The 23453-nt window shown below is 38.7% G+C and overlaps 1 protein-coding gene across 4 annotated transcripts in view; it reads left to right on the forward strand.

Annotated features, from left to right (window-relative positions):
• Window positions 1–23453, forward strand: part of GLRA2 (glycine receptor alpha 2) — a 125145-nt gene that overhangs the window by 96561 nt on the left and 5131 nt on the right. For all 4 annotated transcript variants that reach the window (XM_057419570.1, XM_057419571.1, XM_057419572.1 and 1 more), the window contains one exon: window positions 573–722. In XM_057419570.1, the coding sequence (XP_057275553.1) occupies window positions 573–722 (150 nt within the window). The remainder of the gene's footprint in view (window positions 1–572; window positions 723–23453) is intronic.

Raw genomic sequence — 23453 nt, forward strand, 5'->3', positions numbered from 1 at the left:
AGTAGATAATATCTGTGAGTTATATTTTTCTTATAGAATATTTGGATATAGATCAAGAAGCTAGATTTAACTATTTAATTGGTAAAGTCACATCAACCCATAGAATACAGTACCCTGAATTTTGTATGAGGTTATGGATACCAAACATACCTAATTAAACAATATGGTAATTGGTTCATAGAAGATGAAGAAGGTGATAACTATAAATTTTCTATAGTTGTTTTTTAAAGGTATTTTATCACACCTTTTATTTGTTTTCTTTCTGATAAGCTGTGGGCACTCATAAACTACAAGAGCACTCTTACTTTGTTAGATTAATCCTAATTCTTTTTCTAAAGGCAGTAGCTAATAATTTATGTATTCTTTGTGAAAACACATTTTCATTAATAGTTGGATTATTTATTTGTAATAAGCAAATAAACTAACAAACCAAGACAAAAAACAAGAACATCTTCACCTCATTGAAAAATGGGAACTCATGCTGTGCAGAAATGTGTTTATTTTTTCACATCAATAACTTCAGCTTATGAAGAAGTTTGAAATGTAACATGCTGTGTCCTATTTTTTCCTAGGTCTCCTATGTAAAAGCTATCGATATCTGGATGGCCGTGTGCCTTCTCTTTGTCTTTGCTGCATTACTGGAATATGCAGCAGTCAACTTTGTTTCACGGCAGCACAAAGAGTTTCTGAGGCTTCGAAGAAGGCAAAGAAGACAAAACAAGGTACAGCTGCTCTTTACTTGGGGTGACTGCATCTGCCTTAATAGCACACTGATGTGCAGTTGATTTCTCACCTCAGTCCTGCCTTGCAGGACAGTCTCATTCTAAAATTTGCTTTCGAGTGATTTACTCCCTGGTGAAGATCTGATAACTGGCTTCAGGGTTTATTTACAGTTTATGAAGTTATTCATAAATGTCAATGGACTAGTCACTGAGCCCAAGAATTTTATTCTCTTTTTGCAATTGCTGAGGCAGCCATACCTCTACAAATATTGTGCTACTCTGTGGCACCCACCAGTGGATAAGGAACTGTTGGAAGCAATGACATAGATAGAGTACTGATATTATCTCCTTGACATCATACAAATGTGCTGACAACAACACATGCCCAAGACCTGTCTTTTCTAGTGCTATGCTAGCTAGTCATACTAAAATGGGAGATTCCTTAAGCAGCCCATCGCAGTGATCGGCAGTTCTGCCCTTACTTTTAAACCAACAGCAACTGCTGTCTTTCCCAGCTGAAACCAGGATATGTGGGCACTTTAAAAAAAAAAAAAAAAAAGAAAAAAAAGGAGAAAGATTAGGAGAATTTCCTCTCTAGATTCTACTATTTCACAGTTTGTTACTGATACAAACTTCAATTTTTTTAAAAAAGGACTATTTGTGAATATCGCTGTCATATCATTTTATACCAGGGACTGAAATGTAGAAAGGAGGCTTGGTTTTAACCTAGATGTCAGTCTTAAAATATTTTTAGTAAGTCTGTCCATGTTTCCTGTTTTTTTTTTTTTTTCATTTATCTGTAAATGGAAAGACAAGAATAGATATTAAATTGAATTTTAGTCCAGTTATGATCACCCCCACAACTATAAAGATTTCATCCTTCCTGTATCTGTGTCACTGATTTTCAGTATCAGTAGAAACATTTAGGTTGACGCTGTACATATGCATTTTCTAGGTGAAGTAAATATTTGCTTGAGCTGTGCAAGTGCTTCAAGCCACAAATAATGGTTTCCTTTACAAGAGAGATGACAACAATGGCACAGGGCATTTGTGTTTTGACAGGTCTGTCTAATAAATATTCTGTAGCTAATGTAATATTTGATGGATGCTCTGGGAAGCAATCCAGTCAGATGAATTGAGATTCCCATTAAGATTAGATTACAGGAGAGCAGAAATGCTTGCCCAACTACGGGCACACATGCCAGATGCACTGGCACTGAAAGCCTTTGCTTCCAAAACCAGCATGGCAGCCGCTGAAGCTGCTGTATGAGGCCTGCAATTTCAAGTTTGGATACAATGTCTTCTTTAGAGAGGAACTGGTGGGCAAGAAGCCACTATTGGTTAAGAAGCAGTATCCAGTGGCATCATTCAAAAATGACTAGGTTTTGGTCCATGGAGGTGGTGGTTCATCTATGGTGGGAGTGATTATTCTGGTAACTATTAAAAGGAAGTTATTTAAAATCAAATCACCAGAAGATCTGTGTTTATCCTAGGGCAGTTGGTACATGGATTCTTTGCAAAATAGGTAAAGTCCTAACTAAATCAAGGAAACATTCTTCTGCAGTAAAAGACACCTATTTGCACAATCTTTATTTCACATTTCCTATTAAACTGGTTCTACAAATTTCAAAATAATAATGCTACTAAGACCATCTTTTTGAGAGGTATTTTCTGCATCCCTTTACTTGAACTTGCCTTTCATTTCTCAGTTTATTTTTCTTTGAAAGCAATTCACATTGTTTTGCATGATGGTCTTCTCTAACAGAGCCGTTCTTCTCTTTGCTTGTTGTGTGTGTGTTGTCATGTTACCACTGCGCTATTCTCATTCTTGCTGCTGCTATCTATGCTGACACTCTGGGGACAGGCACAGACTATGACTGTTGGGAATGAAAGCGTTGAGTCCGTGCGGCGCATGAATGGCTTGCGGAGCAAAGAGTCACCAGCTTACGGGACAGTGAATCAGATCGGCAATTCAAGTTTGAGGGTAAAACTGTAGTGAGAAGAGAAAGCAAGAGACAGATTTAGTAGCAACAACGATGTCATAAATCAGCAAAATGGCTGATTTTGATGGCATCAGTAGTAGTCTCTTGTGTTCTCTTTGCTAAATGTCCCCACAAAATACACAATACTGTCCCCAGCATGAACAGCAGTTCAGTGTTGTACATTCTTGTGGCCCACCCTTATGCTTGTTTTCTTCCATGTTTGACTTGTGCCACCCCCATTCCAAACCTCCCTGGGAAAATGCATGTATATTTGCTAACCTGATCCTGTATAAATATAAGGTGAATGGGGAAGACAGAAGCATAGGAAATGCCTTGTGACAGTAAATCCCACATTGTGTCATCTTTCAGATCAGTGCATTCCAACAGAATTTGGTATGCATAATGAAATGCATTTTTATTGGTATGGTATTTATTCCTGAACTGTCAACCATCAGTGTTTCTTCTTGTGACGTCCTGAGCCCTGCTTAGTGGAGTATGAATAGCTATGAATGAAAAGATGTATTTCATTGATTTCATTTTATTTTCTTGGAGAAGAGCCATGGGGCTGAAATCTTGTACACAGTGTAACATGTAGCAGATCAGAAGCAATAAGATAGCAGATGATAGATCCAGATTATGAGTGAGATGTGGAGGTAATAAAATCAGTGATGGAGAGAGAAATGAGCTTAGTGTGCAACTCACTGCTCTGTAGTAGTAGCAGAGAAATGAAATGTATTCATTTAAATAAAATGGGACCAGGATTTAAATCTTTCCTAGAACAAAAAACATTGCCTGAGCAGCTTTTGAGCAGTAATGAGCCTCTTATTTTGATCAAACTCTGTAAAGTTATGTGATTATAAGATGCAGATGATTTCAGTGTATTTTGTGTAAGGGGAATTTTGAAAATCAAAGAAAAACCACAGTTCATGTTACACAGCAAAATTAGGATAGAGCAATAAATTGTTCTCTTTTGGAGCTACAATAGCAAGCAGTAGAAGAGTGCCTTCATTTCTGGGTATTTTCAATTGTAAAAATAATCGTATTTACACATATAGAAAACTGAACATGAAATTAAAAAATCAGGGTCTTTCTAGAAGATACGACAAATATGACTATGCTGCCACTGGAAATCTGATGCCATGCAACTACAAAACCAGTCCAAGTAAGTACTCAGTGTTACATGTCTTATCAGTCACAAAGTGCTAATAGTCCAGCTAAGGTTTGTGTGAGTTAAGACCTGGTTATCCTCTCTATAAGAAAGCTTGCAGAAACATCTCTTCAGCTTTTGAACACTATGTATTACATATACAGAAGGAGTACTATGCAGAGGGGCCATGCCACTGAAATACTTTTGCTGCAGAGCCCTAAGAGCCGGAGCTGCATTCCATTGATTTCCCCTGAAGAGCTCCTACAACAGAAGTGATGTGCACCTGGGAGATGAACAGAGGAGACACACCAAGATAGAGGCTTCTGGAGCAATGCTACCATAGCTGCAGCTCAGTACTTTTATGATCAGGAGAAGGATGTTTTTGTGCAGAGGAGAGCATAGCAGCATAACCTGTGGTGCCACAAGAAGCCTCCTAGGGAGCTTAATTTGCTGAGGTATTGCTCACTGAATCAAGGGTTTATGGTGAATGCAAATCTAAAAGTCATAGTCAAGAGGAAACAGTGTAAGAGAGGGGTGACTGAATATTTACACTGTATCATTCAATGCTAAGCTGGGGAGAGAAAACATAGGCACTAAATCATGCCTGACCAGGTTTTCTGGTTTTAATAGCTAGGTCTACAAAACAAGAAAAATACTGTTCTGTTTTGCAAGCCTGTATCTCTGCCACTGGTTTTGTTACTGCTTCTGCCAGGTCTTGTCCTTAGTGCTGCAGCCCTCAGAGCATTGCATGAAAGCACAAGGCACCTTAAGAGACTGTTAGGTCTCTTAAGCCAAAGATCAGACTGGCTAAAGTCTCTCTATACAAATGTGCGTTCTGACATTGATGATCCAGAAATTATATTTACAGCTGAACCATTGACATGTCATTGCATTAGAAAAGATTGTGTTATCAGGACCTGCTGCCATTGTCCACACAGAATATATCTCTATATCCTCAGATAATCGGTGCAACCTTCCCCATGCAGTTTCTGTTAGAGAAAGCATTAATACTTGTCCTAAAGATTTGTGGAGTCTTCCTGCTCACAGTGAAATATATACCCGTCAGCAGCAACACTTCACTGTAAAGAGAGATGCTTGCCTATGTATTGCATATCATGCTACTACTTTTTGCATAGAGTATAGGCTGCAGAAGCCATAAGTCTGATGGTACTGAGGACATAGTACAGTTTTATTATATTAAAACCTAAATTTGCATAGTGCCAGATGACCAGAAAGATAATAGATTCTTTTTTAAATATGATCTGTAATAATCAAACAAGATTTGCTTATTTTCCAAAATGATGGTTTTCAGGGAAGCAGAACTCTGTTTACAGAGGTTCAATCATCCCTTTTTAAAAACAATAATTATTATGTTATATGATCAGTAGTCAATACAGTACACTAGTATTCACACCATCACCTCAAAGGGGACTTCCTAAATTATTTCTGTGGAGGTGATGTGACAATTATACTGTGACCAAGAACAGGGTTTAAGTTTGGGAATGTTAGTGTTAAAAGCAATACTTTATGGCTTGAACAAAAAACTGTGCAGCTGGAGGCTGTGACAGACTTTAATCCCATGTGCAGGGAACACAGAGCAATACAAATAACAATGCTGCAGCCAATGGAGTTCACATGCATGCAGATTAGCAAAGGGAGGCACAAATGGTGTTTTCAGTTGAAAGAGCTGGGACTAAGTGATTATAGCAGCAGAGGATAACTCGACTGAGCAAAGATGGCAGCACCTTACTGAGTGCTTCAGAGAACTGCTGGTCTCTGGATGGAGCTGCCAATGGCAAGGTGGGTACCCCAAGTACCCAAACAAAGTCGCTGCGACTGTCAAGATAATACAGTACTTCCATCTTTAAAAAGGAGAAAAAGTATGCAGTAACACCAGTTTTCGAAGGCCATCTCTTGCTGTTTTAATAGGATTGAAATCCCTCCGTCAGACCCTCTGAACCATTTTCTAAGATTTTCTAGACTTGACTATTGAAAAAATAATCAGTGCCTTCAGCCTGACTTTGCCTTTAAAACACTTGGTACTACTGTCCCCGGCAGAAATTCTTGCCCACCAGCATCCATGTGCACTCGGCGGGATGATGTGCTTGCGTTATGTAAGGTGCTGCATCTTGTGAATAATGGAAGTGCTCAAGGAAAGCCCTTTTTGCTGAGCTATTTTTGGTACTCACTAAGCGAGCTCAAGCACACAAGCTTCATTGTGAAAAATAGGAATCCAAGTCTGAATGGCTTTCTCTCTCTCTCACACACACATCTTGCTTACTTAATGGATTAAAGAGCGCGTAGCTTCTGCTGTAGATAAACACCCTCAAGATATTGTGGTTACTTTTATTTCTCCAGGGCAGTTGCATTAGCACTTTAATGTAACAGTGCAGAAAAAATCCAGCAGAAGATAAATACACCAAAATGATCATTTAGCTTGAAGTTATAGTTCTGCATATGACTGCAGAGAACCAGTTAAATAAAATACACAGTACATTTCAACATGTTGCCATGTCACCCTGTGACTTCATCTGAATGTCCTCGTTTGCCTTTTCATTTTGAGCATGAATAGGCTAGTTAACATCAGTCAAAGTATCTTTATTGTTTATTAAATGGACTTACTTCAGTGAGTTTGAGCATTTAAACAAAAGCGTCACTTTAAACTAGAAAAACATCTTGATATAAATCGTTGGTCTAGCTCTGGGCACAAGTTTAAAGCAAGGCAGAAGTCCCCAGAGAAAGAGTAACCTGTAGAAAAAGAAGCAGTTCAGCCATGGGGGTGGTATCCAAACAGTGGAGCAAAAGTCTAGTGAGAGCAGTATGTTCAGATGGGCAGAATTTCCAGTAAAAACCAGAGACAAAGAAACTGGAGAGAGAAATTAGTTTTTATAATGGCCTTTTACAAACGTAATTTAAAGCTGAATGGAAGATTTTCCTTCTCTTATTGGAGGAGGGAAGGTAAAAAAATCAAAAAAGTGTCTGTGTTTCCTGTGTTTTACACCTTCAGACACAATAAGATGGTGAACTGTATGGAGTAGATATTTTACCCCAAACCAAGAAACAGTAGAGAAAAGGGATAATCACATTTCAAGCAGAGAATTCTGAAAACCAAATAAAAATTTGGGTATAGTAAACATTCTGTAATCAAGGGCAGCGTTTGGTTTATGGAACATGTAATACTGATTCCTGAGAAAGACCTCTGAGTATCAACTCCCAAATATCTTAGCATTAATTGAAGCCGAGAAGAGTACAAGTGCAAAAGCTGAAGTAATGGAATCTAGGAGAACAAAATCAGGAGAACAAACTACAATCTCAGGAAAAATGAAAAACAAACACACCAAAACACAAATAAACATTCACACAAAACAAAACCACAAACAAAACAAAACAAAGCAACTACCAACCAACCAGCACAAAAACACCAAGAAAAAAAAAAATAAGCACAATTCAAAAAAGCATAGTCCAGAAGTGGCAGAAACCAGAGGAGTGGAGAACTGTTGGGGAGTTGGTAAGACTTCAGAATGGTTCAAATGGTGCAGCACAGAGTACTCTGTGGGAGCAGGGAATACATAATCTAACCGTAGGGACCAGGTACAACACCAAAGCACCAAACAGGATATGATGCAGGATAATGACTCACGTTGGCCAGCTTGCAAATACTTTAGCAAATTATTCCTTAACGTTAAATAAGATATGAACAGTATATATGCATTGTAAAGGGCTACAGAACAGTAACATTATTAAACATTAATGCCTGTAATTTTGAGCAGGGATTTTGAACTAGATAACCTCCAGTGGCCTCATCCATCCTCGACCATTCTGTCATTCTATGATTCTGTAACATTACAGTAACTCAGATCTTAGATATGAAGTGACTGTATGCTACGTCATCTGGGACAAGGACTGGCAAAGCCAGAGGGAGAACTTGAGATAGGTTTTCTTCATTTGCTCTGTAGAGTTACTTTGCTTTAGAAACTCTGAGTACTCTCTTGTACCTACCCAGCACACAGTGGCTGAAAGGATCAGCTCTGAACTGACAAACCTTGGGGACAGAAGTTTTCACTTAAGTGAGTTTGTCCTGGTGGTAGCCTATGAACAGCAGGAGACACACCAGAAATGAGCTCTGCTGTTTTCCAGCTCATGAAAGGTACTCTCCAGCTGGGTGCAAATGTATCATTTTTTATTATACCTAGGGGAGAGTGCAAGCTGAAAATAGGGGAGAGGAAGGTAGAAAGACACAGGAAATGGTGATTTTATTTTTGATGCTTTAAAGCAACAAGAAAAGTTTTTCAAGAGCCGTCTCCCACAGGCACAAGTATTTGTTTTCCAGATTATTTTAGAAAACAGTGGTTCTTTAGCTGGATGTGTTCTTGGCTCACCTCATTTAATAAAAAAAAAAAAGCCCAATGAAAGTGCTGTCAAATATGTGTTGCATGCTAAAAAAGATGAAGAAAGGGGGCTTCAGGAGTATGTTTAACCTAAACCACCCCTAACCAAGAGTCCAGAAAGAGATTGAAAAGCCATTGTAGTCCCAACATTTAGGCTTAGGCTGCACAAGGGATCAAAGAAACAACTTTGCCCAAAGTTGGTTCCTTTGTTTTTCTTCTCTGTATGTAGCTTACCTTTCTCTGCCCAGAGTCAGGACCCAGTAAGGCTCCAATCTCAGAGATCAGGTCCTCTTTCCAATGGGAAGGTGAGGAAACCTGGGGGAAGATTTTCTGATCCCAGGTTGACAGGGATCCAGCAGGATGCTTCATATCAGTTCAGACTGCTGTCCCAAGACTCATTTTCAACAGCAGAGTATTTCAGTGTGAATAAATATAAATTAATATTTCTGCAAGAAAATGAAAGGGTCAGACAGTTAGAGACAAACATATGCAGGCAGAGAATACCAGCACTGCTGTATCTGCGTATTTCTAGCCTGACTGGCAACTGTTCTCACCCTGCACATCTCAAGAGCATAGTACACCAGTTGTATCAAATTACATAGTAAATTGATGAGATGGGCAAGTATTCAGTAGGATCCATGAAATGCATATTTACATCTGACCCAATTAATCACATTCTCCACAGGGGATAGAAGCTGCTATTTGAATGTAATTAATTGTGAAGCATTCTGTAATGATGTTGTCCAAATGACATTGTGCAAAACCAAATTGTATTAACTAGCCTGCTGAAAGCTCATGCTGTTTCAAGGTCTGAAAAACTTTACAGGTTTCAGCAAAATCCAGGTTTTGTGGTACTTTTTCAAAAGCGGTGTTTAAGTCACTTGTCTCTCTATCTTTTTTCCAATGGAAAGCCACATAATTTAGTCGTTCCTGTTCAAGTTGTCAGCCCTTGCTTATGGCAAAGAGATCAGTTGGAGCCTGATTCTAACACATTTAGTTTGACTTCATGATCAGATGTTTATTTCACTTGATCCGCTGCTAGAGCAAGATGTTATTTACTGTAAATATGAATATCTGTACTTAAGTATTTCTTCTGCAGCCTGATTTTTCTTCTTTTTCTTTTCTTTTCTTTTCTTTTTTCTTTTCTTTTTTTCTTTTCTTTTCTTTTCTTTTCTTTTCTTTTCTTTTCTTTTCTTTTCTTTTCTTTTCTTTTCTTTTCTTTTCTTTTCTTTTCTTTTCTTTTCTTTTCTTTTCTTTTCTTTTCTTTTCTTTTCTTTTCCTTTCTTTTCTTTTCTTTTCTTCTCTTTTCTTTTCTTTTCTTTTCTTTTCTCCTCTTCTTTTCTTTTCATTGTAGTAACACTGATCTCTCTTGCACAAAAGAAGCAACTAGACATCTAGGAGTAGATGGATAGGTGGGAAAGGAGATTTTCTTTGCTACATGAGGGGTGGACTAGAGGTAGTTACACTGGAAGGAATAAACACCTTGAAATTCCACATATTCTGAGTGCTTGTTTCTCAGAGTCTTCACAGAGACCCATTTCAGATGAGGGGCATCTGAAAACTCTGCGCCAAGCCCCACCACAGGTCACTAAAAATTGACGCAACTTCCACTCCCTGGGACTGGTTTCTCCCCATGGTGTTTTAGAGCTGGCACAGCCCTGACTCTTCCTACACAACACTTCTTGACTACAGCAGGATCAATGTCAAGAAGAACTTACCATTGGAAAGTGCAGTTTTCCAGCAGCTGATTGAATGTATCTGGCATACTGAGTGTGCCAGAGTGTCTTTAGGTCCTGGAAAAACAGACCGGAAAGGTCAAAAAAGGCTGCTGTGGTTGCCAAAACGTGAAGTGATGAAGCCCAGAATTCTACCCAGTGAATTTCTGCATGAAGTCTGTAACTTCTCTCTTTGAAGAGCATAGCTCTTCAAATCATTTAGTTTCTAACTTGTGTTTATAATTTCTCATGCAAATACTGCGTGTGCATTGGTACACACACATTTATAATCAAATTGTGTAAATGCAAGTTATTTTACCAAGGTGCCAAGGTTTTAATTTCTCTGTGATATCATGACAAGACTCTAGAAGACATGGCACCTTTGTTTTCATGTCGCACCTCACTCTCATAAAGCTGTTCTCTATGCAGTTTTCTAAGAGAACTCTTTCTGCTAGTCATGTGGAAGTGCTCTGCCTGTAACTGACTCATCCATTTTTCTTTTAAGGCTTCCACAGCCTATTGGTATAGAGACTTGCCTTTAGGTGCTCTGTAATCTTCATCTGTCATAAAAGTAACCAATGAAAAATGGAGATCACAAGCCCCCATCATTAGAGATTACCCAAGTTGCACAAATGTGAGATCTTACATGGCTTTCTAGGAAAGCAAGTTGTGTGTTTCCTGCTCAGGATGTAAAGTCTTACAGGTACCTGCATGTAGCAACCTTGATATTCTCCAGTACGAACACTCCAAGAAATTAATCTATCTGTTGTCTGTTAATTTAGGCCAGCTTTCTTTTTAATATCCATGCAAGGCTCCCTATTCAAATATGGCTTGTTTCTGTTGTCAAATTGACAGAAAACAGCTGTACAATAGGTATTTGTGTAAACAAGAGAGAGTTTTACCATATATTCAGGTTTTGCAAAGCACAGTATAGAACCAGATGCTAGATGTCCTCATTTACCCCATCTGTAGAATTTTCATTTTGCAGGCTTTTTTAATTCTGTGCTGAGCATGGCAGGCAAGTGTAATCAAGTGTGATGCCACTACAGGCTGGTGAGACAGAGAACTTGTGCATCACAGGATGTTGTTTTAGAGCCCTTGGTATCTTCTTTCTGAAAGAAGTGCAGGGTCCAATACTCTTTTTTCACCATTACATACCTAGTTAGACGAATTAAGATCTACTTCTTGGGTCTCGTGTGTTTCATGGCATATGCAGCATGGCTGCATAAGTACTGCATAAATACACTGTCCTACCTTTGAAAGGCTGGTGACCCTGCCTGCCACTGTCACAGGACTTCCCATGAGGAATCTGGGGGACATTCTTGTGTTTGCAGATATTTACACCAATGAGTTGATACTCAAGTCTTCTGAAAATCACTTTGTGCCCTTGCTCAATAGTTTTCTAGCCCTACCAATAGAAGGTATAAGTAATTCTTATAACCTTCCAGTGGCTCTTGCAGAAGACAATTAGCTTTCTTGACAGTTTTGCAAGTCCTTGCCCCATCTTTTAATGATAAGCTGGGACAAATTATGCAGTTATTCAACTGCAGTTTCCTTATTAGACCATAATGTCTGCTAATCTTCCATCAGACAGGTCCTTCCTTGGGTATTTGTGTATGCATGTGTGTGCGTCTAAGATGAAAAAACAGAGAAGGCACTGCATATTTTAGATATTACTCTCTCTACATTAGCTTTAAACTGTATATCCTGCATAGGTCACTGAATTTCTTTTGTGCCTGCATACCCAGTAATTGTCAGTTTTCTTCAGGCTGTCATATGCTGACATGTCTCGCCATACCTGGGCTTCAGCTTTTCTGAATTTATTAATTCTAGTTGTCTCTCTGAGCCTCTTACATTTGGGTATCATGCTTCTCACTCCAGGTAGCCTCAACACTATTTCTAGCAATGATTTCTCTAGCAAATCTAAAGGAGATTAGTTGTTTCTTGGTTAATCTGCTACCTTCAAAATTATTGCTCTATATAGCTTTTTTAATTACTTTTCAACCCTTTCCTACCAAGTGTGAGCTTAGCTGCTTTTCCTAACTAGTTTGCAAATCTGTTTTTTGGCTTTTCAGCTTAGGCAATGTGCTCTTCATCTAACATTTTGTTTTCAGCTTCATCTTTCTACCTAGCAAGTCAAACTTCTTATCACAGACCACATAAAACTGGATTCTTATTAGAAATAATAGATTTTTTTAAAGAAATTATTGTAAACAATTGTTTTAGTAATGCCTATAGAAAGGTATAATACTGCGTTTAGATTCTTGTTTTCAGGTTTATACCGTAGACAAAATTAACTTGTCACTAGTTTAATTCCAACATGCTGCATTATAGTTAGAAGGCAAAGAGGCTCACTAGGAACTTTTCTTCTGGTCATTATCCAGACTTAGAAGTTATATAGCCAGTGTAACTTTGAAATTCATGGGGCAGCTGTTCAGCAGCCAGCTGCTTCTCTTCTCATGTGACATCCCAGACAATGTCCTCAGTCTCACTTCTTTTTTCTCACTGATACACCTTCCCTGGTGCCCAACCTGACTTTCCTGAGTTTGTCCAATATTTACCTCTTCCCGCAGTAAGGTCTTATTCATCCAAGGGGAGAAGAAAGGATTTTAAGGGGCATACCACCCTTGATCTCTTGTGTGAGCTGTGGGCTGCCTTAGCCCGAGGCAGACACCTGCACTCCCAGAGCACTGTACCCCAGGGATACAGGAGTGCCTGAAGGGTAATCGATGTGCCATGGTGGGATGTGAATTTTGATTTTCCTTTTCCCACGAATGTTCCCTTCTTGCCTTCCATATCAAAGTGAAGATGCCTTAGGAATTTGTACCAAACTCATATGAATCTGGGGATATTTTCTGCCAGCAGCTTTCGAGGTTTCTAAGCAAAGAGGCTTAGACTTTAGTCTGTTTACATGTTTAAAGCGTTACAACACAGGGAAAGCTGTTTGGCCTGGGCAGTTACTGATTTTTGTTCTGTTCTTCAAACTACAAATACAGAATTGTAGGATGACAGGGAGCAGGAACAGAAATGCTCTTAAGAGCCAGCTGGCAAAGCTAGCAACAGGCAGTACACTGCAAAATTTAGCTACTGAAAATATTAATCAGGGCTGTTAAACAGTTTCTTCAGCAATGTGCCAAATAGATCAGGAGTGAGTTTAGGAGAGATTTGTGAGGGGTTGTTCCTCAGAAAGGCTGTGAGCTGAATTACATCTTTCTGTGCATATGCTGACCCTCAGTTGAGTATTTCTGATTTACACCCTGTAATTCTCCTTGACTTGCAAGTACTCCTGGAACAAAAGGTCAGTAAAAAAGTCTCTGAACAATTTATCATTCTGGGCAGGAATAACGATAGGCTCTTTCTATCCTGAGGCTCTTTGGTTCCCCTTCCTTCTGCAGCAGCACAGGTTACAGCTGATGATACACTACCTAAATACAGCTACAGAAGTGTGTATTTAGTAACTCATGACAATCTCCTACTGAGCTGTCTGCTTTCTGAGTCTGTGCTCTCATACTTTCTTAGCACTGAGAACTGCCCTTCACCCTGAGGTCCCTTTTAGAGGTTACTCCTAATTTTAACTTTTGTACAAAGTGAGGAAACAATTTTTCAACACATAGATGAGGAGCCAGGATTAATCCAGTACTTACTTTGACAGTGTTAGAAAACCCATAAATGCATGATGCAGTCTAAAATCAACCTGGCCAAGCATTTAGCTCAGTTATCACATTTAAGAAATGGTGGCAGAAGAGCAGAGCTATGGATTAATTTGCACGATAATTTATTTAACAGAAAAGCATGCAGAATTTTAATTACAATGAGGAGATTTTACATTTGATGGAAGTACTCGTGGGTTGCTGATGTGACAACTGTGGTTTGACAAGGAAAGACCACAAAAGGCAAGACTTGAAAACTTCCAGACTTGAAAACTTCCAGACTTGAAAACTTCCAGACAGGCATGCAGTGACTGTTTCATTTTGGGCCCTGCAAAGAACACATATCTAAAATGAGTATGTGACAAGTGGGGAGTGTCGGATTTCTGTGTGAGAAGTTGACAAGTCAGACAAACAACAACCATGTATTAGCTGTGGTGGTGAAAAGATCACATCACTTACAACCTTTGAAGCAACATGGAAACTGACTGCAACATCTTATAATGATCTAAGAGAGAACTGTCTCTTTTTTTTTTCCCTCCCCAGTTATATATAGCTGTTAGAGAGGGCTCTGCTGAGTGGAAAATGGAGCATATGATCAAGGGCAGTCCAGTGAGTCAATTTACTGACTAATACTGTAGGTTATCATGTCAAATATATAATACCAGCAGTATGAACAATAATGAAGCCCACTTTATTTCTTTCCTGTAAATTGAAATGAAGATGTGATTGGAATTGTCACACCTTGGTTATATGAGCCAGATTCCCTTAATCATCCAAAACAAATTGCCTTATTCTTTATATTGACGTATATTTTAGGAGCTATTCCGAGCTGAAACCATCTATTTAAATGTGTCAAACACGTTTAAAATATCCTCCAGACAGCTGCCCCCTTGGGTGATGGTTCAATGGTCTCGCACTTTGAAATACCTGCTCCCCTCAGACCCAAAGAAGGTATAACTCAGCCTTTCATCCTGTAGGGAGAAATCACTCAGTGCAGCATCATGCAGAGGCACTGCAAATGAGCTCCGGGATCATCAGTAAACCATCCAGCCCTGAAGCTGACAAGGCAAGAGACTCATAGAAATCCCAGATGGTCAAGGGAAGGAGCCTTTTCTTGCCTGATCTTCTGTCTTCCCATGCTTCAGGGTGTCAGTGAACAAGCATGAGGAGGGGGATATTGCCAATATTGTACAGAATCCATCAGTCTTCTTCCATTTCTTTTGTTTTCTTTCCAAACTATAGGGAGGTAGTGATTTGTAGGTTTATTTATGGCATTGATCATTAAGGTGGTATTCTCTGTAACATCGAATTGGACACTACCTGAAGAGAAGGTGCAGTTAACAATTTGGCAAAATTTCCACTCTACAGAAAAGTTTCATTTTAATTTAGCTGTACTACGGAATGCTTCTTTTGTTTTGCTGGTGCCCAAGCTCCAAGTGAAATTCTGATCACCTTTTGGTCTGTCAAAATTCTGGCATGAGCAGAAAAATAGGAAAATAACATTTGAATCATACAATCAACTAGGTTGTAAAAGAACTTTAAGATGATCAAGTCTAACCTTTACCCAAGGACTGACAAAAGTATGTCACTGAGGGCCTCATCTGCATGTTTTTTTAACACTTCCAGAGACAGTGATTCCACCATTTCCTGGGGAGCGTGTTTCAATGCCTGACCACCCTTTTGATGAAGAAATTTTTCCAAATACCCAGTCTGAGCCTCCCCACAATTGCAAATCACTGCCATTCCTTCAGGGATAAAAAGAGTATATAATCAATGCTATTGATTTCTAAACTACTTTCTGTAAGAAGACAGCTGAGAGCAATTGGAGAGACATTTACTAACTGTTTGCTAAAGATAAGTCCCAAAGCCCAAATATTGCTTATCTGTTAAGTATAATTTCCTGAAGGTGGTGTGTAAACTAATATAGAAATTCACGCAGTGTTGCAAATTTAGCACATATAAGGAAAAGCAGATGATTCTGCTGTGATTGGACGTGTCATTGGAGTGTTCCTGAGCATGCCAAATCTTTAATCTATTACTATTTGCATGTATTACCACGTTACTCAGCTTTCAGTAGACTAGAACAACATGTATTATGCACAAGACACAACTCTTTTCACTGAGCTTTAAACTTAGAATAAAAATGAAATCCTGTTTGCTGGTTTTGCAGCACAGATTTTTCAAAGCCTCCAAATGTTTCATGCTGCACATTCTGGGTGGTCAGAACAAAGTCTCAGACAGCTCCATGGGCCAATGCACTCACTGATCTTCAGCTTTCCATGCCAGCAGCGAGGCATGATGTATGTCATGAACAGTAGTAAAAATAAGAAGCAATACTTTTCAAAATGCTTTGTGTTACTGGAAACTTTTTGAACAATTACAAGCTCTCTGGTTATCCAACAGTGGAAGATTTAATTCATTAAAAAACCAATCCAACAACAAAAAAAATACAAACCAAAACAATAACAAAAAAAACCCACAAACCAAAACCAAATCAAACCACCACCACCAGCAACAACAAAAAAACCATAAAACAAAATCCCCAAATCCCTAAAAAATACCCCAATCTGTTTCTTGGTTATTCTCAAAAGGTAGAATAACACCTCTCAGTTTAGAGGAGGTCTTGCAAGGTGGAGCTCTACTTTTATGATTTGTCTTTTCTCTGGAGTAAGAGAATTTAGCTGCAAAGAGCAGAAAGGAGCAAAAGCAGATGCGGGTTGAGGAAGGAACTGAATTTTGCAAGCAGAAGGTGAAGGTCACATTTGGAAATAAGGGTGAAAGCATTAAAGAGGAGGTATGTAAGTGCAGAACTTGGAGTTAGTGAAGCAAAAGCTGTGGTAGAAAAAAAGTAGAAAAGGAGTCATGAAAAAAGACAGGTGCAGAAGAAAGGAGTCAGAGAAGCAAAAGGACCAAGAGTAGCTATTGAGCACCATTTCCTTAGTCAATTTGCCTATGTTTCACATTTAGTGTTTTTAAGACCTCATTCATGTTTCCAGCTCAAAGGACAAACAAATCAGGATAATGTACACTCATTATTAATGCACAATGCGTGTGTGTGATATACTATTGTTCATTACTTAGGCTGCTCCCAAATCCATCATCTTGTCTGATCCCGGTAGAGTGTTCCTGCCTGGTACTCATGAGGCTGTTGGATGTCCAGTCAAGTAGAAACCCAGGCATCTGGGTCTCCCTTTGTCCCAGGGATTCCTGCTTTGCTTCATTCTTTGACTTACTGGCACATTTTCTGAACACGATCCTTCTCCAGGTGTTATCCTCTCACAAAAATAGGACCTCAAGGTCAGGTGGTCATAGGCACTCAAAATGAGTTCTGGCCTCTTCAGTATACTCAAGGACAGAGGAGAAGCTCCAGCACTGCAGTGATTTAGAATAACTCCAGGACACATAAAAGATGAAACATACAACATGCGTATTTCAGGACAGCTGCTGGCATAGCAACCCTTTATTTTTGTGTTATTCTTGTGTTCTCTCCTTTAGATAAATTAATTCAACATTTCTTCTTCCATTTTCCTTGATATTCTTGAGCAAAGCTTCTGTTCAGATGAGCATCTGAGTGTTTCCCTAGAATACCCCTTGTACTGCTATAGCCATGCTTTCATGTTTCATCTTCCTGTACCTCTGTCTTATATGTTATTAAATCTGTTGTTTCAGGTTATCCTTTTGTCAGTTTTGCCAAGTAATAGAAGTCCATCACCAGGCACTTTGCTGCTTAGCTGCTGGCCTGGGCAGATGGTCCTCCTGGAGAGGTGCCAGCACCCCACCAAGGAGCCTGTTCATGGGCAGAGAGGATTGGGAATGTTTAATGACCCTTTAATGACCCTTGCCCATGTGTTCTGTTATCCATGCTCCCAAGAACCACATTCCCATCTGAAGAGGAAAAGGTAGCTGAAAAGTTCAGGTTTTAAGGAGTTATTAAAAAACAGAGTTTTCATTTTGATAGATGTCCTGGAGGCGACTCCTAACCTTAAGCTGGAATTCTTACGAGGTGGACTTCCCACCAAGGAATGCCTTTAGGGAATAAAAAAGGCATTAGATGACTAAAGTAAGTAGATGCCCACAATAATATGTATGTACACGTATTTATGTGTATGGGGGCATACAGACTGTGTGAGTGTGTATATTTACATTTATCTAATGCAGTAAATGAAAAATTATCAAACCCATTTTAAATGAAATCTTATCTCACGCCCATTGTATGTATACCAATGACCTTGTAGTATTTGTGGATTTATTACTTATCAATGAATATTTATCTATGAAAAAAAAAACAACCAAACAAAAAAATAGCCAGAAACCAAAAAACAGCAAAAATCCCCTCAAGAAACCCAACAATTCTGTCTAAAGATTGCGCTGTCAAGTTGCTATAGCATTGAGTGCCATTGATTTTTACGTGATGATGAATGTTTATTTTGCTGTGAATAAATATCAGTTTCATAGAGCAACCCCTCAGAGAAGCAAATCAAAATGAAAATACAGAAATCTATTTGTGTAGTAAACTTCTAATACATTAGAAGAGTCAAGATGTTTCTAAGATGTAATAATTTAAAGTTTGAAGTGCAGATACCTGCCAAATACTTTGTTTAACCCAATCACCTTCAGGCCTATGTAAAAATAGATAGAGAAATCCAGATTGAGATCTTGGCTAACAACAACAACTAAGTGATATGCAAATCCAGAAAAGAAGATAAGGAAAAAAACTTAACCCAAAACATTATTTATTAGAAGTTAGATATTAAGAATGGATAACTGGAAAAGGAAGGCATTTATTTATCTGTTGGCATGCCTCCTTAGGAAAAAAAAAAAACGATGCACAAAACTTGTTAAATTTACATGTGAACACTTTAGGATTATTCAGATATTCTTATCTATTTTTATCTACAGAATTTAAATTATTAATATAATTTGCAATATTTAATTCATTTTCCGCAGTATTTGCAGAAATTAAATACATGGATGTCTGAGAAAGTTCTGGTAATCTCCATCTGCATATGCTGCGGTTTGTTCTGGGTGTTTGTTGTAGCAAATGGCTTGAAGAAAAGAATCCACCAACAAAGAGGAAAAAAGTCCTCTTCTTCCCCTTTTCTTTCCTCTTTTTTTTTATCTTACCCCTTGTCTTTCCCTTTTCCCTTCCCCTTCCCCTTCTCCTTCTTGTACCAAGTGGGAGACAGCCAGTGCTCAGCAGGGTCATGAATGCTACAGTTCCCAGCACTGCATCCCCAGCCCTGACCCAGGATGGGGTATGATGTTCACTGTTCCTGTGGGCTGTAGATTGGCCCTGAAAACTGAGGAACCTGAGGAAATTAAAGCTTGAGCCCGAAAAAGGCCCAAGCAGCATATTGTTCTACAGGGTAATCTGCATGAATTAAATCAGGAAAGCTGCTTATGGGTCCTGTATGCACATATAGATTGTTTGGGCTTCTTTAATTATGACTGTTTGACAAATGAAGTACTCCGAGATGCTACACTTAGGGCATGCGGGTGCTCTAACAAAGTCATCTAAGGTGATTACAGCTGAGGCAGAGGGAGGCCAGTGAGAAATCTCCCAAAGGTGCAGTGAAAACCCTCTTCCCCAAAATATTTAAATCTGCTCAGAGAAAAGTGCCAGAGAACCTGATGGGAAAAATCCTGGGCAGGTGGGCACTCAGATACCCCTGCTCATGACTAAGGTCTGTGAGCTCGAGTGCCCTATGCGCTGGGGTGGCTGTTCCTGAAGCTTGTCACACAGCTTGTGGTATAGGACTTGCTGAGTTGTGTTGGCCCTGCAGCAGGTTTCAGGGCAGGAAAATGCTGAAGTCTGAGGCTGTGGCTTGAGCACTGCAAACGGGAGGTAGGTGAGAGTCTGCTTCTGTCCCATCTCATTTCTCCTGAGGCAGATGTTTTGCAGGAAGCAAGAGAAAGTGGGATAGGTGAATTTTAGGTACATTTCCCTTGGGGATTTAGGTTTCTGTGTTCTAGCATTTTAGCAAATATAGTCTTGCTTTACATTATTTTGCTTTCATGTGGCCATTAACCACTATTCCACATTCTAGCAGAAATAGTCACATATTTAAACACTAGCTTTGCAGTTTGCTCAGCCTTGCGTGCAGACAACATGTGCGGAAGTTAGTTGCCCTGTATCCAACAGATTCGTAGTCAGAGCAGATTGTCTTTCAAATCTAGGTCATTAACATGTATTTGATAGAAAACACAAATGTGCCATTCCCACTGATAAAGTGGCCAACTTCTGCTTTCATCAGGGAGAGACTGGCAAAAGAGTCTTCCAAGAGCAGTCAGGTCTCCAGACTTCATTGCCCCCAGGGGATTGTTATGTCTGTAAGGCAGTCACAGATCACCGTATCTGGATATTTTAAGACATTAGTTTCCTTTAAAACAAAGGAAAACCAAGACAGTGTGTCAGGAACAGATCTGCTGTTATTTAGAAGCTATAATTCTCTGTCATGTCAGCTATGATGTTTTGCAAAATAACAGTTAATCTGTTTGTCCCTCCCTCTCTCAAAATTAAAATATTAATTATCTATAAAACATTAAAGTTGAGTAAGAAAATTACATTAATTGCATTTGCAAAATGGAGAGAAGGAGCCCTTTCTTTACTAAAGGAAAAGGAAAATCTTGTGGTTTTTTTCTTGTAACAAACTGATTGCCCTTACCGACTGTATAATCTTTATTATTAAAGTTATCCTTAAAAAATTTAGATTCCACTTACAGATATTTCAAGCCAGGAAAATATTTTTGCACCGCAACATGTTTAAATTATGTTACTCTTTCAGTTGGATAATGTTCAGTTCCTACTCAAAGAGGGCAGAGCCACATTAACTACCATTTCATTATTGTATTAACAACAGTTCACTTGCTGTTCTTACAGAATGAGTAAGTAAATCACTCATGCTTCAGAGATTCTTCTGCTGTTTATTGGAGACAGGAGGTATTATTAAACACAGCTTTCTAAAGCAAATGGAAATTTGTCCATTAGAAACCCTTACCGAGGACAATGACTGATTTTGATTTTTCTTCCATTAATTAAAATGTCAGTGCTATTTACAATAAGGCATGAGTGTATAAATGAGAGAAAAAACAAACCTCAGTGAGCAGGAAAATTGGTGTTAAGAGAGGTAGAGAAAAGGTGAATACTACTGTCACAGACAAAGTGGTGGGTCCTGATAAGGCAGCATCACACAGTAGGATTGGACAGAGAATGCTTATGTTTTTGATGGAATTTCTTGTTGAATATTTAGGAAAGACAATACTTAGGCCAAATTTTGTGATGTGTTTGATCTATACTTTGGACAGGATTGAGGTGAGAAAGTGACAATTTTGCATCACCTTCTTCTCCTCTGAAGCCTAGACTAAGGAGGAGTGGGAATGGCATCTGGCATAGGTGAGCTGAGATCCAGAGCTCTTCAGGGTGAAACTATTCAGAGATGTTTGTTAGTGACCTCTTTATTAACAAATGCCACCAAAGCTTGCTCTATTTTCTGTTTTACACACGTCTAAGAAACTGGAACTTATAGGTTTTCAATGTAAGTCAATTATTTCTATGTCAGCAGGATTTAGCCTCAAGGTGGAAACGTGAAAAGAAAAACACGACACTCAAAGTACTAAAAACTTGGAGAAATGCAGGGCATTTCAACATTGGCTCCAGCTCCTGGCATGTTATCAGGAGATGAAAGACCCGAATTACTGTAGGACATTGCATATTTGATGAGAAGGAATGGCCTCTGTTCCAGAATCCTTTCCCTAGCAGTGGTCAGGCATGAATATTGAGACAAATTGTATTTAAAAGTTCCAAGATAAACATAGAAGGACTTTTCTGTCTTCTGAAAATAAGCAACAAAGGATACACTTTTCCATGAACTAGGTTGCACTTTCAATAGCTGCACAGGGACCTATGAATCTGTGCCATATTGTTATTTTCATAATCTGAAATGTTCTCACATAATGATTTACATACATAAATTAATGATAACTTCCCTTTAAAAAAAAAAATTCTCCCTTTCTCCTTCCTGGTGTTACTGTGTTTTATGTTGTTTTCTGCAGTGAAAAAAAAAAAACAACAAAAAAAAAAATTAGTAATTTACTAATTTTCCTTCCTTTATTTTCACCATGTTTTTTATAATCTCTGTGATATCCACCCCCAAACACAGCTTTTCTAGGATGAAGAAATTTCATCTGCTTTTTTTCTCCTCATGCAGAATATCTTTTCTCATTCTTGCTGCTCCTCTTTGCATTTTATCTAATTCTACTATGTCTTTGTGGATTTTGAGTGACCAGAAATGTTCCCTGTGTCCAAAAACTGATCACACTGTGAGTGGATGAAGTGGCAGAATCGTGTGTTCTATTTCATTTGCCCTACTGGTTAGCAGAGCACTAATGTTGTCAGAATCATCTATTTGGTAATTGCCCAAACTCCTACTTGGGAAAGAACCAATTTTGAGCCCATTACTATCTATGTGTAATTAGGGTTATTTTTTGCAATGTGTTTTGCCTTGCACTTATCAACCCTGTATTTCATTTATCGTCATGTTGTTACTTAGTCACTCACCATTTAGAAATCCTTTGAAAGCCTGGGTTAGATTTGTCCACTTTGAATAGCCCATTTCACCTGCGTACCTTCCCTTGGGAACCTTTGTCCCAGCTCATTTATAAACCTCTTCCTTTTTACTGGTTCTTGCACAGATTCCTGGGGATTGGCTCCAGTGAATCCCTCAGTTATGGAATCGATCTTTTCTTCCTAAACTCCATTACTGCCTTTTAAACAGTTAATCGATGAAAGGACCTTCCCTCTCATCTCCTGACAACTTAGCTTTGTAAGAGCCTTCTGTGAGAGCCAAAGAGGATTTGAAAGTTCAAACATGCTTCTCAGCTGAACTACCTCCATCCACATACTCAGTGATTCCTAAGTACTGAAACTGTGTGAGCATGAGTGTCTTTGCAAAACCACACTGTGAATTGTGTGAAGTCCTGAGAGATGGGAGGGGTCTCAAAATCATGAAGGTGATTTAGGAATTAATTCTCTAAAGCTATTTGGGTGACTAATTCCATGGATCCCATGTTGCATCCAAGTCTGAGTTTATTGCGAGTTTCTAACTTTGTGTTTATGAATGCCAAAAAGAAAATCTCTCTATTGGTCTCTACCCTATACTTAAAAATAATCTCCAATGTCCTTGAAATTTAGTTAAACCAGCTAGCTTTCTAAACTCCTTGCCCATCATACGTTGGGAAAAAATTAGCAAAAATAAACAAATTAATTACATCAGAGATCAAATTTAATAGACTGAAGCTAGCCTCTCATTTTCCTTGTTGTTAAAACTGAGTCAGTGCTGATGATAAGCACTTAAAAGGGGTCAGGAAAAAGCACTTCAGAATGAATTGCACAGAAAGTGGTGCATACAGTGGATTTTTTTTTCCCATTACTGGTTGTTTTGGTATGAAGCTGGTGGCATAGATAACTTTCAAGACCTGATGGAGTAGAAATAAAAGCTTCACAAAGATTGAAGATTGAGAAAGAAAACCATGTCATAAACACCGCTGATTGCCTACTGTAAAGCTAAGTCAAGAGAATCTAATGCCATTACTTTGTAAAGTACAGAAAATTACTAAATTCATAAAGGGGAATTAAAAAATAAGACAAAATATAGTTCTTGTTTGATGAAAATTGTTTAACGCCAACACCTAAGCATATACATTATGATGCCATAAGATAACACACATAAACCTATGCAGCTGAAACTCATCTGTAGAAAGCATTTGCCCAAATCTCAGGAAATGTAATTAGTTTTCAAAGGATAATTCTTCTATAATGCTCAGGAAACATGCATGAGAAAAACAGAAAAA

Source organism: Pezoporus wallicus, unplaced genomic scaffold (assembly GCF_028554395.1).
Source record: "Pezoporus wallicus isolate ANWC-B61680 ecotype Strahan unplaced genomic scaffold, APGP_CSIRO_Pwel_v1 contig_5767, whole genome shotgun sequence".
NCBI lineage: Eukaryota > Metazoa > Chordata > Aves > Psittaciformes > Psittacidae > Pezoporus > Pezoporus wallicus.